The sequence below is a fragment of the Anastrepha obliqua genome, chromosome 1 (genome assembly GCF_027943255.1).
Source record: "Anastrepha obliqua isolate idAnaObli1 chromosome 1, idAnaObli1_1.0, whole genome shotgun sequence".
In the NCBI taxonomy this organism is placed as follows: domain Eukaryota; kingdom Metazoa; phylum Arthropoda; class Insecta; order Diptera; family Tephritidae; genus Anastrepha; species Anastrepha obliqua.
Window position 1 is genome coordinate 138,719,046 of NC_072892.1, and position 16,642 is coordinate 138,735,687.

The 16,642-nt window shown below is 37.7% G+C and overlaps 2 protein-coding genes across 6 annotated transcripts in view; one reads left to right on the forward strand and one right to left on the reverse strand.

Annotated features, from left to right (window-relative positions):
* The window catches only part of LOC129236303 (filamin-A), a 204,375-nt gene extending 202,578 nt beyond the window's left edge, over positions 1-1,797 (forward strand). For all 5 annotated transcript variants that reach the window (XM_054870607.1, XM_054870608.1, XM_054870609.1 and 2 more), the window contains 2 exons: positions 64-579; positions 670-1,797. In XM_054870607.1, coding sequence (XP_054726582.1) covers positions 64-579; positions 670-1,061 — 908 coding nt within the window. In that variant the 3' untranslated portion in view covers positions 1,062-1,797. The remainder of the gene's footprint in view (positions 1-63; positions 580-669) is intronic.
* An 11,546-nt stretch (positions 1,798-13,343) lies between these two features.
* LOC129236306 (uncharacterized) lies at positions 13,344-16,642 on the reverse strand. The gene is made up of 3 exons (XM_054870613.1): positions 16,476-16,642; positions 15,743-16,416; positions 13,344-15,679 (listed from the first exon to the last, which is right to left on the reverse strand). Exons 1-3 carry the CDS (start codon positions 16,560-16,562, stop codon positions 13,783-13,785), a joined length of 2,658 nt encoding a protein of 885 aa, XP_054726588.1. The 5' UTR covers positions 16,563-16,642; the 3' UTR covers positions 13,344-13,782.

Genomic DNA, 16,642 nt, shown 5'->3' on the forward strand with positions numbered 1-16,642 from the left:
ATTGCTGATATAATATAATAACTCCTAATTATGAGAGACAATCATACATTTTTGCTTTTTCAGGAAACATCCAAGCCGATGCACCCTACCAATTTATGGTGCGCAAAAATGGCGCCAAGGGTACACTCGACGCCAAAATCGTTGCACCATCCGGCACCGACGATGATTGCTTCATCCAAAGCATCGACAGCGAAATGTATTCGGTACGCTTCTATCCACGGGAGAATGGCATTCATGCCATTCATGTAAAATTCAACGGCGTACATATACCCGAATCACCATTCAGAATTAAGGTCGGCAAAGATGTAGCCGATCCAGCTGCTGTGCATGCCACCGGCTCCGGTTTGGATGAAGTGAAGACTGGTCACAAAGCCGACTTTATAATTAACACCTGCAACGCAGGTGTCGGCACGCTCGCTGTCTCTATTGACGGCCCCTCCAAAGTGGCCATGGATTGCACGGAAGTAGAGGAGGGATACAAAGTGCGCTACACACCTTTGCTGCCGGGCGACCACTACATTTCGGTCAAATACAATAACATGCACATTGTCGGTTCACCATTCAAAGTGAACTGCGTCGGTGAGTGTGCCACAAAACATGCATTGCTTGCATGCCACAAATTTTAAGCGGCCACTAAGATTAAACTTTATTCCCTCTATATTTTTTTAGGCGACAAACTGGCAGATGAGGGCGCCCAGGAAACATCTACAGTGATCGTTGAGACAGTGCAGAAGCTGGCCAAGGGTGGCAAAAATACTGGCGTGCATATGCCCACATTCAAGTCAGACGCCTCCAAAATCACATCCAAGGGCATGGGCTTGAAGAAAGCGTACATGGGCAAGCAAAATAACTTTACCGTGAACGCCACAGAGGCTGGCAACAATATGCTCTTCGTGGGCATGTACGGGCCTAAAGGTCCATGCGAGGAGTTCAACGTAAAACATACCGGCCGCAATAATTTCAACGTGAACTATATGGTGCGCGATCGTGGACAATATATATTAATAGTCAAATGGGGTGAAGAACATATTCCCGGCTCCCCATTCCAAATCGATGTCTAGGCTAGAAGCAAAGTAAAGGAAGTGCCTTATGAACGCTGCAATTGTTTTTTTGTAATAGAGACGAGATGCAGACGCACAAGAAAAAAGAAAAACAAAATACCTTGCAGTGCTAGCGCGAATATAGTAGTAAAGTATAAACGGATATTCATATACATACAAACATACATGCATATAGTGAAACTCATTATCAGCTGCTGATAAACAGGAATGGGTTAGTTAAACGAAGTTTGTATCGCAAAATCAAATTTCAAAAAGTATTTCAATATTTTTTGTACTTTCATCGCGTTTTTTATCGCAGTTATTATATTTTTTTTTTAACGCATATGTATTTGTTAAGTTAATCGAATATGTGGAAACTGAATGTAAATAAAATTTGGACAAATCAAAATTTATATGAATTATCCTATAAAAAAATTGCCATTTTTGGATAGAAAAAAATCAATTGTTGTACCCAAAAATGTTTGCTGTCATCAATTGTGCCCTTGCTGCTTTGTGAATTTAAAAGTAATCATTACACATTTTACGTATGTCCAATTTAAATGCTTATTTATAATGAGAATAATTGTTTTTAAGATATTGATTTACATAAATGTTCGAGCTGAAGAAATACTTTTTATTATCCATTTAATAATATTATATTATTATGTACATGTTGTTTTTTTATTTTATTTTCAACAAACGGTTAAAATTAATGGAAAATTAAACTTGCAAATTATAATAAAAACTAAACATTTGATTCTTTTTGTTATGACTTGGATTGGATTGGAAGCTGGAAGTCGATTTATGTTCTTGTTGTAGCAGCATAAACATTCCCCATACTTACATATGAGGAATGCTGCTGAAGTGACAGTCCTTGGCCGGATATAAATCCGAGTCGTTCCGGTTGCGTAGAACCGACTGCCGATTCACTTCGAGGGCTGTGAACAAGACGATTTTATTACAGGCGACGTCAACCGCATCCACTTTGGATGTGAATTGCTTTTTTGTTATTAAACAGGATTGAAATGCAAAAACCAAACTACTTGGAAACTAAAACAGTTCAAGGCGCATCTATGAAAGTTGGTAGCGGCAAATCAGCTGATTTGTTTTTGAAGTGAAAACTTCTTTAGAATCGTTGGGAGTGATTTGAGAAAAAGTGAAACGAAAAAGCGACACCAAAAAGAAGAAGAAAAAAGATATACGTATATATATGTATGTATAGAAAATGCTTCATTACCAGGCACACAGAAGGATGGCATAAGCAAATTTAAATTTGTGAATTTATATATGTATGTATATATGCGGATATATGTACATATATATGTTGTGTGTATGTACATATGTGCCTCGCCACAGCAAAACATACGGTAAAATTTCTCAAGAAATCCAGCGCGCACAGCATTGCATGTACAGTAGGGCGGGTCGATTTAAAAATCGCTCATTGCTCTATGAAAATCGTATTCTAGGGATCAAAATAAGAAACTTTGCCGAAGGAACCATACCTCTAAAACGAATTCTGATGTCCCCCAATATCAAAATATCACCATTTTTGGCCTTTACATGAAAAAATCAGCTAAATGGCTATGTTTTTTCTTTATTTTTATTTATTTATAATATTATCTATTTTTTCTCTTAAGAAATTTATTTAGTCAAAACATATGTAAATGAATGAATGTGAGTTATAGAAAAGAAACTAAAAAATTCGACCCATATTGGGGGACATCAGAAATCGTTTTAGAGGTATGGTTCCTTCGGCAAAATTTCTTATTCTGATCCCTAGAATATGATTTTCACAGAGCAATGGGCGATTTTTTTGCCTTCCCACAAATCGACCCGGCCTAATGTACAGTAACCTTGAACAGGCTGCTGCGGTTGTCGAGCATTTAGAAACATATATTTACATACATATATGGGTGCAAACATATTTACGGAGCCGCGGGCACTCGACTTGACAAAAATTGAATATTGGCAAATAATTCTACGCGAAATATTCCAATATTGACTATTTTCGAATTGTCGAGAAAATTAGCATATGGGCGGCTCGTTTTATGAATGAAAGTACTTGCTCTTAGAACTATGAGCTCGAATTTATAAATCAATTTTTTGATGATGAGTTTTTGTTGCACAGTACAATAGTTGAAACTGTTCGGCGCCGCCGCGACTGTTCAGCGCTATGGCAACTAGGATGATGGCCGCTACGCCTGCGCCTATTAATGCATTTTGTTCTTGTAGTCGCTAGGCAAAGAATTTTAGCTTTGGACGACATACGCATTTACAGGAATAAAGTGAGTGGCCTGTGTGTGCGGTTGTATGTAGAAGCATATGTGTATATTAATAAGCATTGTTTTGCTGGAAGTTCAGAACACAAATATGTATGTACGTACATAGGCTAGGCCATAGTATAGCATACATACATATGTATAAAAAATTCAAACCAAGCGTCCTACGAATGTTTGTGTGTATGTTAGTACGTCTGTGTAATATACGCGCTACGACGCTCATAATAGCAACCGCGTGTGCTGTATTGCGTCCGTATTTTTATATTCGTAAATATTTTCATTTTTAAATGTTTACCGCAATTATGCCGAAAAATAATGCAGAAAAGTGTCGTGAATATCGACAGAAAAAAACAACAATTGACACGGTATTTCAAAGATATGTTAACAACATCGAAACCAAAGCATTTGTATCATATTTTAGCTATCATAAGCCACTCGTATCATTTGTTGAAATTGAAAACATTGAGGATGAATAAAATATGAACTTTATAGCAATATTATAATGAACCTATAATTATCCCGCTCCTAATGCTGCCTTCGTCTCATTCTCTCTCAGTTTGTTTTACGGAAGGTTTCACTTCTATCGCGTCTAACCGTTAGACTGGTATTTTTTTTCTTTCGCCGTATCCACCAAGGCGAATTGAGTACTATGGTTGCGCCCAAGGCGAATCTATTAAAGGTGGTGTTGGTAAATCACCTGATTTGTTTTTTTTTCGCTGTGTCCATGTCAGCGCAGACTAAAACAAGGCGAATTAATTTTTTGATTTCTACTTCGCCAATACCTTGCCATGACACTCCAACTTACAAAACATTGTTGTTGGTCTAGTGCCACCAACTTGAATAAATGCGCCTTGGTTGCGCCATTAAAAACAATTACTTTATTTGTCGCGATTTTGACAAGTCTGACGTCAGCTAAGTTCGCAATACAAAACAAACCAAAAAAACAAATAAAAATGGGAAAAACTTCATGTTTGTGAAAATTCAGTGAATGGTTTGGTAGTTTTGTTATTTATGAGATTTAAATTGTGAAAGCACAAACGAATATAAAGTCTTTAAATGCAGTTTGTTTGCGTTTTTATGCGGAAGACGCCATGGCAGGAAAGTATCTGTTTGCGTGTGTGTATAATTTCTTGTGCGTGGTTGTTTCCATTGCTTTCGACTACTCTTCTTCTTCACAAACAAGTAATTCCCCTTCCTTTTGCTTGTTTATTCATCCGCTCTTACGACGCGGCGAATTCGGAAGGCGTAATCTGTTCCTCCATAATTCTCAAGGCGAACTTAAATCCACCTTCTACAATTCTTGCGTATCCACGTGACCAAGGTCGCCTTGCACGTGACTTTCAGTCCAGAATGAAACAAGGCGAATTCATTCTTTGACAATCAAACGTACAAAACAATGTTGTTGGTCTAGTGGCCCCACCTTTAATGAATGCGCCGTGAAAACAGTTAAAGAATTGTTTATTCAGGGTGGGCCATATAACGTCTGAAGCTGAAGCTTACAGCAAGAAGCAAAATATTTTTTTTTGAATGCGGTATGTCTTTATTTGAAAGTATCAGGTTTTTTTAAAACCCTGAGAGCTCAAAATGATTTTGTTTATTATTTGGAATGATTTGTGTTTATTATTATTAGAGATCGGATTCTTATGCAAGTGCATATTTTGTTTAGCATCACATGAAGTTCGCACCTGGGTAGAAACTCATCATAATAAAATATTCAATTTGAATAAAAATCCGATCTTTAATTATTATTATAAAATGGCTATTTGTGCACTGCGACTGATCTAAAAAGATACAGGGTGGCTGAGAATTTTGCTACATTAAGAAACTCAAATAACTTTTTTTTTAGTGTATGGAATTCATTTATTTTTTTTTTAAGTTGAAGGTCATTAAATTTTATTAAATGTAACTTAACTATTGTAGTTTTAAAAATAATTGAATTTAAATGCCCCCCATGCTCGTTGACACAAGTGCGGCATCTTAGTAAAAAGTTGTTCATTGCTGCTTTGAGAGTTGCGACAGGAATAGCCGCAATTGTTGCCCGAGTGGATTGTTTTAGTTCATCCAAATTTGTTGGCTTTCTTTTATAAACTTCTTGTTTACATAAACCCCACAAGAAAAAGTCAGGTGCAGTAAGGTCAGGCGACCTGGGGGGCCAATTCGGAGTTTCTTGAAATCAGTTTATTGGCAAATTTTCGTCGCAACTCTGTCATAACAGTCTGGGCTATGTGAGACGTTGCCCCATCTTGTTGAAACCACACAGAGTTGAAAGGAATTCTCTTTCGGCGTAGTTCTGGATAGAAAAATTCTTTCAGCATTTTCAAATAACGGTCTCCAGTAACCGTAACGGTGTGACCATTTTCTTCAAAAAAATAAGGCCCGACAATACAGCGTGAAGAAACCGCACACCACACTGTCACGCGAAGAGGATGCGATTCCGTCTCGTGGAGTATCTGTGGGTTAGAAGTACTCCATATTCGACAATTTTGTTTGTTCACATTGCCGTTTAAATCGAAATGGGCCTCATCACACATGAAAAGGCAGTTTAACATGTTTTGGTCTTCTTCCACCATTTGCAGGATCTTCTGGCAAAATTCCAAGCGAATCGGCAAGTCTGCTGCATTCAGTTTGTTAACCATTTGAATTTTGTAGGGAAATAAGTCTAAATCTTTGTGCATTATTGTTTGCAAAGACTGTCGGCTGACACCAAGTTGAGCAGATAAGCTTCTTGTTGAAACCCTTGGATTGCTTTGTATAGCTGCAGCTACAGCAGCGATCGTTTCCTCCGTCCGAACTGGTGGGTTTCGATGATAAGGCCTTCTTGCGACTGTTCCTTGCTCAGAAAAATTATTCACCAGTCTCATTATGGTCCATCTGCTCGGGGGATCGCCGCCAAACATCCGCCTGTACTCTCTCTGTACCAAAACTACGGACTCCAGTGCGTGATAGCGGCGGACTATCCAAATTCTTGTTTGCGTGTCCCAGTTATCCATTTTAATAAATTTTAAAGATCAATCTGCAAATTAAAACAAAAATGGAACAGATAACTTAAAAAGAAAAAAAGTTATTCAATTTTTTTTTTTGGTAGCGGCTTTCATCAGCCACCCTGTATATTGTGCACCCATGTAGTCTACTCAAATAGTTTGCCTGAAGCAGCTGTGGGCTTATTTTCTACCAGAAGTTCGATTCTATAATCCCGCTTTCCGCGTAATTGAGTCTGCGTCGTGCCACTGCTGGGCAGTCGCATAGAACAGAATCTACAAGATTCATTTTCTGCCACACCAATTTTTTTTTCAAGTGGTAATTGAGTTTACAATACCCTGTTAGTAGTTCAGTGTAGAGTTTTATGCCTTCTCTGCTGAGGTTAAGGATTGTCTCTACCTTTGTGCATTTTAGATCAATAAGTCTTTTCGATTGCCGCATGCCCATTTGGACTCTCCAGTACTCGATTAAGCCTCGTTGTTCCCGCTCACTTAAAAAGGTACTTTTGAAACTGTTGCTTGCCCCGCAGAAAGCTTTAGAGCCGATGAAGGGAGTGATGTGATATCCGGCATATGTCCGCTGCGCTAGGAGTTTCAGAGTCTATGCGATCAGCCTAATTTTTGATTACTTTTTCTATTAATCTGGCCGTAGGACGTCAATAGTGGTTTGAATAAAGACCTGCTGAGTTGTCGGCATAAACCAATGACCTATCATAGTCCCATAGGCGTCAAATCCCGAGGCGTTAAGTCACATGCAGGAGGGTGCCAGTGAACAGGACCACTTCTGGAAAGAAAGTTGTCACCACATTGATTTTGCAATACATCGATTGTTAAGCGCGTTTTCTAGGATCAGTTTTGGGCTGTTGGGGTGCGATGTACTGACTATCGATAAAGATCATGCTCTTCCTCTTCCAGATCTCTTCAGATTCATTAGCGAATACAAGGAATCGTGGATGAGTGACCTCAAACTATTTTTTTCGTCTTACCATTCTTACTGTATCTATCCTGTCTCTCTATTCCTTCCACTGTAATCTCACCGGGTGTAGTACAATGGTCTTCCTGACTGAGTGCTTTGATTTGTCCAACCACCTCTAATCTAATCTAATTTAAAGCGCGCGATTGGGAACCTCCTCTGCAACCACCAGCTGGTACCGCAACGCATACTTTAAGAGCCGGAACGTTTATATCCATTCGTTCGACATGACCCAGCCAACGAAGCTGCTGGATCTTTAATCGCTGTGCTATGTCTATGTCATCGTCAAGCTCATACTGCTCTTTATTTCATCGCCTAAATATTCGTCGTCGCCAAAGTGCAGAGGAGCAAAAATCTTCCGCATAATTCGTCTCTCAAACATTCTAAGAGACGCCTCACTGGATGTTGTCATCGTCCACGCTTCTGCGCCATACGTTAGGAGGAGCATGATAAGAACCTTGTAGATACATGCATTCATTATGGCTACTTATGGAATAATACTTCATTGAAATAACTGTCACTGGAGGGCCTTGCAGTCGCCGATACGATGAATTTACTTTTTAGCACATTTTCGGCTCCACGAGCTGTATTTGATCGATTGCTGCACCAACTTTCTTTTTGAGAGCCTCAATGTTTTTGTTATTGTGGTTGTATCAGCTTAAACATTCCCATACATGCTTGTGGAAAGCTACTGGAGTGACAGTTCTTGACTTAATCCGGAAATAAATTCGCTTCGTTCCGGTAACGTAGAACCGATAATTTGCGATTACTATTTAATTTTGTTGATGGCCCCCTCGACCTCATCAATGGAGAAAACAAACGGCGCACTGTTGTTAGGAAGTTTGTGCAGCCGTCTGGTGGCACGACGCTTGGATCTGTCGGATGGTGGATGCAATGTGAATTGTCAGCTATAGTAGCTCGCGCATCTCTGCGGGTCCGACGAAGTGCAACCGTTGAAGCTGATATCCGTCTCGTCGTTGTGCTTCGTCGGGGTCGACAGGGTCCTTACGGTGGATCAGAGCCTACTCACACCAGAGGAGAAGTTGCAAGTCTTTAAATGCTCTTCCCATTTAGTCTGCTTATGTTGGATGACCAATTGCCGAATCTCCAAATTGAGATCCTTTACGCGGGGATCCCCGGGATCGGCCTGGCGTATGTTGTCACGCTTGTTTGCAAGAACGGCTGCTTCAGCTGGGAAATTGGGACGTATGTTCCGGAAGTAGAAGTGAAGCGAGCCGCAGCAGCTGTGAGCACCTTACAGAATGCGCGATCGTCTACGTACACATCGGTAGAGATGGTGAGAGCGGCGAAGGTGTCCTTAGTCAATTCCGCGAATCTAGTCAAATCAGCTTTACTAAAAATTATGTATGACCGGTGATTCGCGGAAACAAAGTCGGTAGGTCTCTCAATCGAGATGATGATGGGCAAGTGGTCTGATGCAAGCGATAGCATAGGTCGCCACGTTATGCTATTTATCAGACCAGCGCTAGCAATTGTTAGGTCAGGCGAGCTGCTGCAATTGCCCACTACCCTGGTGGGGGCGTCGTCGTTCCCTGTGCTGAATGTCGAGTCGTCTATCTGCTCTGCCAAGTGCTGTCCCCTAAGATCGCTTGGTAGGCTTGAATGCCAAAGATCGTGATGCGCATTAAAGTCACCTATTACCAATCTCTGATGAGCGTACCAATTTGAAGGTGATATCCTGCCGGGCAGCAGGTGACAGAGGGTATATATATGTTAAATATTTCGCCTGACCGGACAGCTGTACCTTGGCATTCCAAGGTGCTGTCCCCGCGATCGATGCCTTCATCGATAAGACGATACTGCACTGTGTGGTGGACTATAAGCGCTAGGTCTGCACCGCTGTCCCGCTCGCGGAAGTCGACTATCTCGTCTATCTGGCGCATGAGTCCGTTGCAATTAAATTGAAGAAGCTTGAAGCACTAGACCAACAACAATGTTTTATACAAGGTGTGTTCAAAAGGTATCGGGATTTTTAAATTTTCGCAGGTTACGTATATTCGAATTTCGTTTTTTTTTTTTGTGGCGATATGCTGGTACTCATGTCTCTCACTCACGCCAACGAGTTCGGCCATTTTGAATGTTCACTTAATTGTTAACAGCTGCTTTGATTGCACGTGTTTCGACCCGTCTTTGATTTTTACCTATTCAAAAAGATGGATCAAAGAACCTGTATCAAATTTTGTGTGAAAAACGAAATTAAGTGCGCGGATGCATTCCGAATGTTGACTGTGTCATACGGAGAAGCTACTTTGGACCAAAGCAACGTTTATCGGTGGTACAAAATGTTCTCAGAAGGCCGAGAAAATGTGAACGACAAAAAGCGTGCCGGACGCCCGAGCACTTCAACAATAGACGAAAAAATTGATTAAGTGAAGAAAATATCGTCAAATCACCGTTCGAGAAGTTGCAGAGGACCTAGACATATCGATTGGCTTGACCCATTCGATTTTTTCAATGATTTGGAAATGACACGGGTCGCCGCAAAATTCGTACAAAACTGCTAATGCAGCATTGAATGAACATTGTTAATGAGATGTTGGTATCTCTGTCTGCGACGACCCGGATTTGCTTCAGAGGGTCATAACTGGTGACGATTCGTGGGTTTATGGTTATGACATGGAAACCAAAGCTCAATCATCTCAATGGACGCTGCCGCACGAACCAAGACCGAAAAAATCGCGCTAATTGACGAGATAAAGACGGCATCGAAGGAGGAGCTGAACAAAATAAAAAAATGATTTTTTAGAGTGCTTCGAAAGTTAGAAAAAAACGTTGGCACAAGTGCATCTCATGGGGATTACTTTGAAAGGGGGAAAAAAATATTAATTAGCAAATAAATAATTTTTGAAAAAACACAAAATTCGCGATACTTTTTGAACACACTTCGTACGTTTGATTGTCACGGCAAAATATGGGAAAAGTAGAAAACGAAAAATTAATTCGTCTTGTTTTATTCAGTGCTGACATCCACATGGACACAGCGAAAAAAAAAACAAATCAGGTGATTTACCAATACCACCTTTAATAGATTCGCCTTGCGAAACCCCTGAGAATGATTACAAACGCACCAAATACATCATCTCGAATTTGTTATAATATCTAAAGAAATAAAAAAGGTAGTGCCACATCTCACAATAAAAGACTTCAATCACACATAAACCCTTTAACGGCAGAAATAACTCTCAATCCCATCTCCTTTAACAAACGGAAGAGGTAGGACTAAAAAGTAAAAATCTAGAAACGGTTGCATCATTGGGTGCTTTACATATGTACATGTCTAATAGAATGTCTTATAATACGTTTACATATAAGTAGAATATCTACTTTTTCGTGCTTAACTCCCAATTCGTACTTAAAAAACGAGATTACCCATACAAAATTTCTCTCCCGAAATCTGAGATTATAAAATAATCCTAGATTATTACCATACTTTTTGACGTGATAACGTCTTATAATTCGATTTAACAGACTGCACGCACGAAAAAATGTGTCGTTACCTTGCTCATTAGTGTTACCTTGCTCATTGCCGTTACCTTGCTCATATGTCGTTACCTTGCTCATTGCCGTTACCTTGAATGAACTGCAAGCGAAAGCGCGGAACGAACGACAAAGCAAACAAAGCAAACGAACGGCAACGTTCGACATCTTGCTCTCTCCTACTTAAGTGAGCGTATATGTGTATGCATATGCGCATATGTACATATATAAATTCACTTATTTATTGATTATTATTAATTTGATTTACTTGAAGAATTTAAAATAAAACCAAGTTTGTTAATAATACCTGTTGTTTTAATTTTATTATTATTTTTTGACGTGATAACGTCTTATAATTCTATGTAGCCAGCTGCACGCACCAAAAAATGCGTCGTTATCTTGCTCATGCGTCGTTACCTTGCTTGAACAGCATGTTATGTTATGTTATGATATGTTATGTTATCTTATTTTATGTTATGTTATGTTATGTTATGTTATGTTATGTTGTGTTGTGTTGTGTTGTGTTGTGTTGTGTTATGTTATGTTATGTTATGTTATGTTATGTTATGTTATGTTATGTTATGTTATGTTATGTTATGTTATGTTATGTTATGTTATGTTATGTTATGTTATGTTATGTTATGTTATGTTATGTTATGTTATGTTATGTTATGTTATGTTATGTTATGTTATGTTATGTTATGTTATGTTATGTTATGTTATGTTATGTTATGTTATGTTATGTTATGTTATGTTATGTTATGTTATGTTATGTTATGTTATGTTATGTTATGTTATGTTATGTTATGTTATGTTATGTTATGTTATGTTATGTTATATTATGTTATGTTATGTTATGTTATGCTATGCTATGTTATGTTATGTTATGTTATGTTATGTTAATGTTAACTCATTCTCTATATCCATACAAAATATCTATCAAACAAATAAAATTAAAATTTTCTTTTGAAAAATGCAACCATTCAATTAGTATTTTCTTATGACGTTATCACGTTAAACTATCGTCAGTAAACCAACTTTACAGACAACCTCTTTTTTTACATACAACCCTGTGTTATCGATAATTATTTTTAGGAATGTAAGGAGAAACGTCGAAGTAAAAACTAAATGAAATGAATACCGGCAATGAAAAGAGGTTTGTAGGCATAATTCTAATAAAATTCTTGTTAGTTGTTATTAAGGGGTTAGGGGTAGTCAGAATTTTCAAAAAATTGATTTTTTTTTTTGCATTTTCTTAAAGTATAATGTTTTAAAAATATTGTGTAAAATTTTGAAGTGAATCCGACAAATACTTTTCAAGTTATTCAACAATTAACAAAGGGCGCTCGGCCGCTCCGGAGCCGATAGCAAAACTTTAAATGCGTTTTTCTCAAAACTATGTTTTTCAAACTGGTGAACACTGTAACTTAAAAACCGCTACGTAGATTTCAATAAAATTTATACAGCTTTTGAAAAACATAAAAAACTTGTGCTTGATCGAAGGATTTTTTTTTTTTTCAAAAATTTCGATTTTTTTTTAACAATTAACTGTTGGTTTTTTTCTCTAAAATCTGGAAAAAATTTTCTGAGGCCGCCATTTTGTTCATTTTGAAAAAAAAAAAGCTTCGATCAGGCACAAGATTATCTATTAATAAAACTAATTTTTCTTGTCCGATTGGTTTTAGATGAATCTGCAAGGACTTGTGATGTTCACCGCAAGGGACTTCTGGAGAAACGGGCTTCACACAAACAGCGATAACTTTTGCAATTATTAATTTTTTTTTTGGAATTTTGGTGAAGTCAAGTTAAAACATGATGTTTTTATTTTTGTTAAATAAATTAATTAAGTAGCAAAAAAAAATTCGTGAAAATCATCATTTTTTCGGGCCTCTGACTACCCCTAACCCCTTAACTATGCAGTCATATTACAGAAAAAAGCGTGTGCCCATTGATACTTTGGCCTTTATTGCTTATTATAAAATGTAATGTCGAACTTCGAATGCGTATTGCTGCCATCATTTTTTTGAAAATTCAATAGACTTCGTTTAAGGATTTCCTCGACTGTCTATTTCTGGCAGCCAATTGCGCAATTAAATTAGATATTCCTTCCCCTTGTATTTCCTTCATATTAGATTATAATTAAACAAACCAAAAACTCCAAAATATTCCACCAAAGCAATTTCTATGAAGAAAACCCTTTTAAAGCAGTATTGGCAGCTGATTGTCAATTTTGCAGGTAATCTGCCAAATGTGTGCCATAACGGGTAGATTAATTTTGTGGATTACTGCATATGTGAACGTACTATACTTTTAGTTTTAAATACAAATACTGCCGAATGTTAGAAAACAGATTACAATAAATAAATTCAAAAAAATGTGTGCCATAACGGGTAGATTAATTTTGTGGATTACTGCATATGTGAACGTACTATACTTTTAGTTTTAAATACAAATACTGCCGAATGTTAGAAAACAGATTACAATAAATAAATTCAAAAAAATTTTTTTAAATGACACTTGAAATTTTTTTTATATCTATGAAATAAAATCCACATACAATTGAATATCTGTTATTATTTATTTAAACAAATTGCATTCTCGGTATGAACGTGGAGGGGGCAAACCTTTTTTTTTCAGAGCAGGTTACATTTTACTAACCGCAACTTATTGTTGCCCTGGTTAAAAGACAATTCACAAATATTACAAATTACAATTTACTTTCAACTGTTAAAAACTTCTCCGACACTCTGTAGTGCGGAGATTGCAAAATAAACAATTTTCGAATTCGTACTGACAATTACAATTATGCTGCGAAAAGTAGCGCGAAAGTGCGCCGAAGACAACATATATGCCATTAAAATTAAAAAAAAAAAAAATCATAACGGTAAAAGCAAATAGTCGAGGGCACCAGGTAATATTACTTAGATTTAAAAAAGGTAGAAGTTCCGTAGTGCCTTAATTGTAACAAAGATGAAATATTAGTTTTAAAATAATTAAAATAATCGTTCAACGACTTAGTTATGTTGCACAGACTCATTCAGTTCGCCATAGCGTCCAATTTTATCCAGAGGATCGTCATCACTATCTGAGCTAGAGAGTTCTTTCTCAGGCGGGCAGTAATATACAGTGGATGTAATCGGAAATATAACCGCTCCCAGATTGTATTTGAAAAAGCGTCGCGCTTTCTCCTCTCCAATCACACTACTCAAAAGTTCTCTAGTTACTTCGAAATTGCTATCTGAAGTTTGTTGCTTTTGCTGAGGTTTATATATTGGAATTCGTTTATCAATTCTTTGTTGAGTTATTGATTTTGTTGGGGTATCAGCATTTAACCGAACAGGCGAAACGTTACTAGCACCAACTGGTGACTTCCTTTCATTGCGAGCAATAGTTTTTTCTTTTTTTCCATAGCGTGGATTTGGTGTGTCTTGAATAGCTGTTCCAGAAAATCGCCCCTCCTCAGGGGGTGAGGCACAAATTTCCAACTCTCGTCCGGCTTTAACTTCGTTTGGTTCTTTAGATTTGTAATTTTTTTTTAATTCAGCTTCAGATATTTTAGGCGTGTCTGAAAGGGATATTGAATGCTCATTGATGGTCGGCAGACATTTGTTTGCCACTGCATAGCGTTTAGATGTTGTGGCGCGACAATTATTTTGATTTGGCATTCCTTTGTCACGTGGCGTAGAAGGAATGATCTCCGAGCTTTCATTTCTGGTCGGCGACCGGCTAATCAACTGTTTGCGCGCAGCAACGCCGTTCAGCGCTGTCGAGTTACAAATATTTTCAACCCTTGTAAGAAATGTATGTTCTTTAAAATTTTCGGATGATAGGCTAAATGGCTTGTTTGTTTCTGTTATTGTTGCGAGATTAAAATCTTTAATAAATTCCCTTGTTTTTGGAGTCTTAGTTGGTTTTCTGACAGTTTTAACTATTTCTTCTGAATCAGTGGTTGATGGGGATGAAATCAAGTCTACATTATTAATACTTTTAAGTGTTCGCTTTTCTTCCGGATCAAACGCCTTAATTGATTTAGTTTTTTGTTCCAACTCTCGTGTGCCTTTAACTTTGTTTGGTTCTTTAGATTTGTAAAAGTTTTTTAATCCAGCTTTCGATCTATGCGGCGTGTCCATATAAGAAAATCGCCCCTCAGGAGGTGTCGAACAAATTTCCAACTCTCGTGTGCCTTTAACTTTGTTTGGTTCTTTAGATTTGTAAAAGTTTTTTAATCCAGCTTTCGATCTATGCGGCATATCCATATAAAAAAATCGCCCCTCAGGAGGTGTCGAACAAATTTCCAACTCTCGTGTGGCTTTAACTTTGTTTGGTTCTTTAGATTTGTAAATGTTTTTTAATCCAGCTTTCGATCTATGCGGGCTGTCTGAAAGGGATATTGAATGTTCACTGATGGTCGGCACACATTTGATTGCCACTGTATAGCATTTAGATGTTGTGGCGCGACAAATATTTTGTTTTGGCATTCCTTTGTCACTTGGCGTAGAAGGAATAGTCTCCGAGCTTTCAGTTATCGTCGGCGGCCGGCTAATCAACTGTTTGCGCGCAGCAACGCCGTTCAGCGCTGTCGAGTTACAAATATTTTCAACGTTTGTAAGAAATGTATTTTCTTTAAAATCTTCGGATGATAGGCTAAATGGCTTGTTTGTTTCTGTTATTGTTGCGAGATTAAAATCTTTAATAGACTCGCTTGTTTGTTGTTTTCTGACAATTCTAGCCATTTTTTTTGAATCCTTTGATTTAGTCTTATGCATCTTAGTAAGATTTTCTCTAGCCTTCAAGGCTGCCATCCGTTTAGTCGTGATTTTAGGAGGTGCTGTATTGATAAAATTATCTTTTGGAGGTGAAGATCTCGGTGGCGTATCATATTTAGTTGTCTTTAAAGATACAATCTGATCGCTAAAACAACGAGAAAAACTATTAATAATAATAAACCTTACAAATATTGCCACTATAGCTTACCGATTAAGACTATTAGACCGAGACATGCTGCAAGAGGCAATCATAGATTGGCTGGCTTGTTGTTCAATTATCTTTGATTGCCGAATCTTAATTGCTCTATTCCGATTATAGTTACAGCAATCGCACTTGTAAGCACGATACCTTGTTGTTTCAATTATCATGCCATGGTTATGACGACTTTGCTTAGAATTTAACCTTCGCATCGATTCAATACGATTAAGTCCGCTTTTCATATGCATTTTCTTTGTAGTACGAATATAGTTCCCAGTATCCCAGGAAATCGATGAATCTGTACTGGAATCGGATTCAACGTCGGTAATCGTTGCACTATGATTTCGACGCATCCATCCGCCTACTTCTTTCTTAATGCGTACAGAATCAAATGTATTAAGAATACTCTGCAGTCCGGCATTTTTCCATTTTCGTTCATGTTCTTCCAAAACTGGGAGAGTAGCATTTAAAATATCTTGAATTTCAGATGACTCAACAAATGATATTTTTTCGTTTAATGTTATTGCTTTCAATAGGCTGTTATGTTCGATATCTTCCGGAGCATCATCTTCTTCTGCACCTTCACAATATTCCATTTGTTCTTCATCTAAAGAATCGTCAAGAAATTGTTCATCAATTTCTTCGACGTCATAAATTTCACCCTCCTCGCGAACACTAAAAGACTACAAGAAAAAAACTAAATTATTCCTAACGTAAGAGCCAAAAAAATACCACCGCAAACCTCGAAAAACTCGCTCCACCAGGTACTGCGTGTAAAAGTCAAGTTTTCTAGCATATCTTCACTTATAACTGAATTGTTAGAAGTCATTTTTAAGCCCAAATAACTCTTAAAATATGCAAACCAATTTTATGAACCCCAACTTCAGAATGAGTTGCTGTGCCGCCATT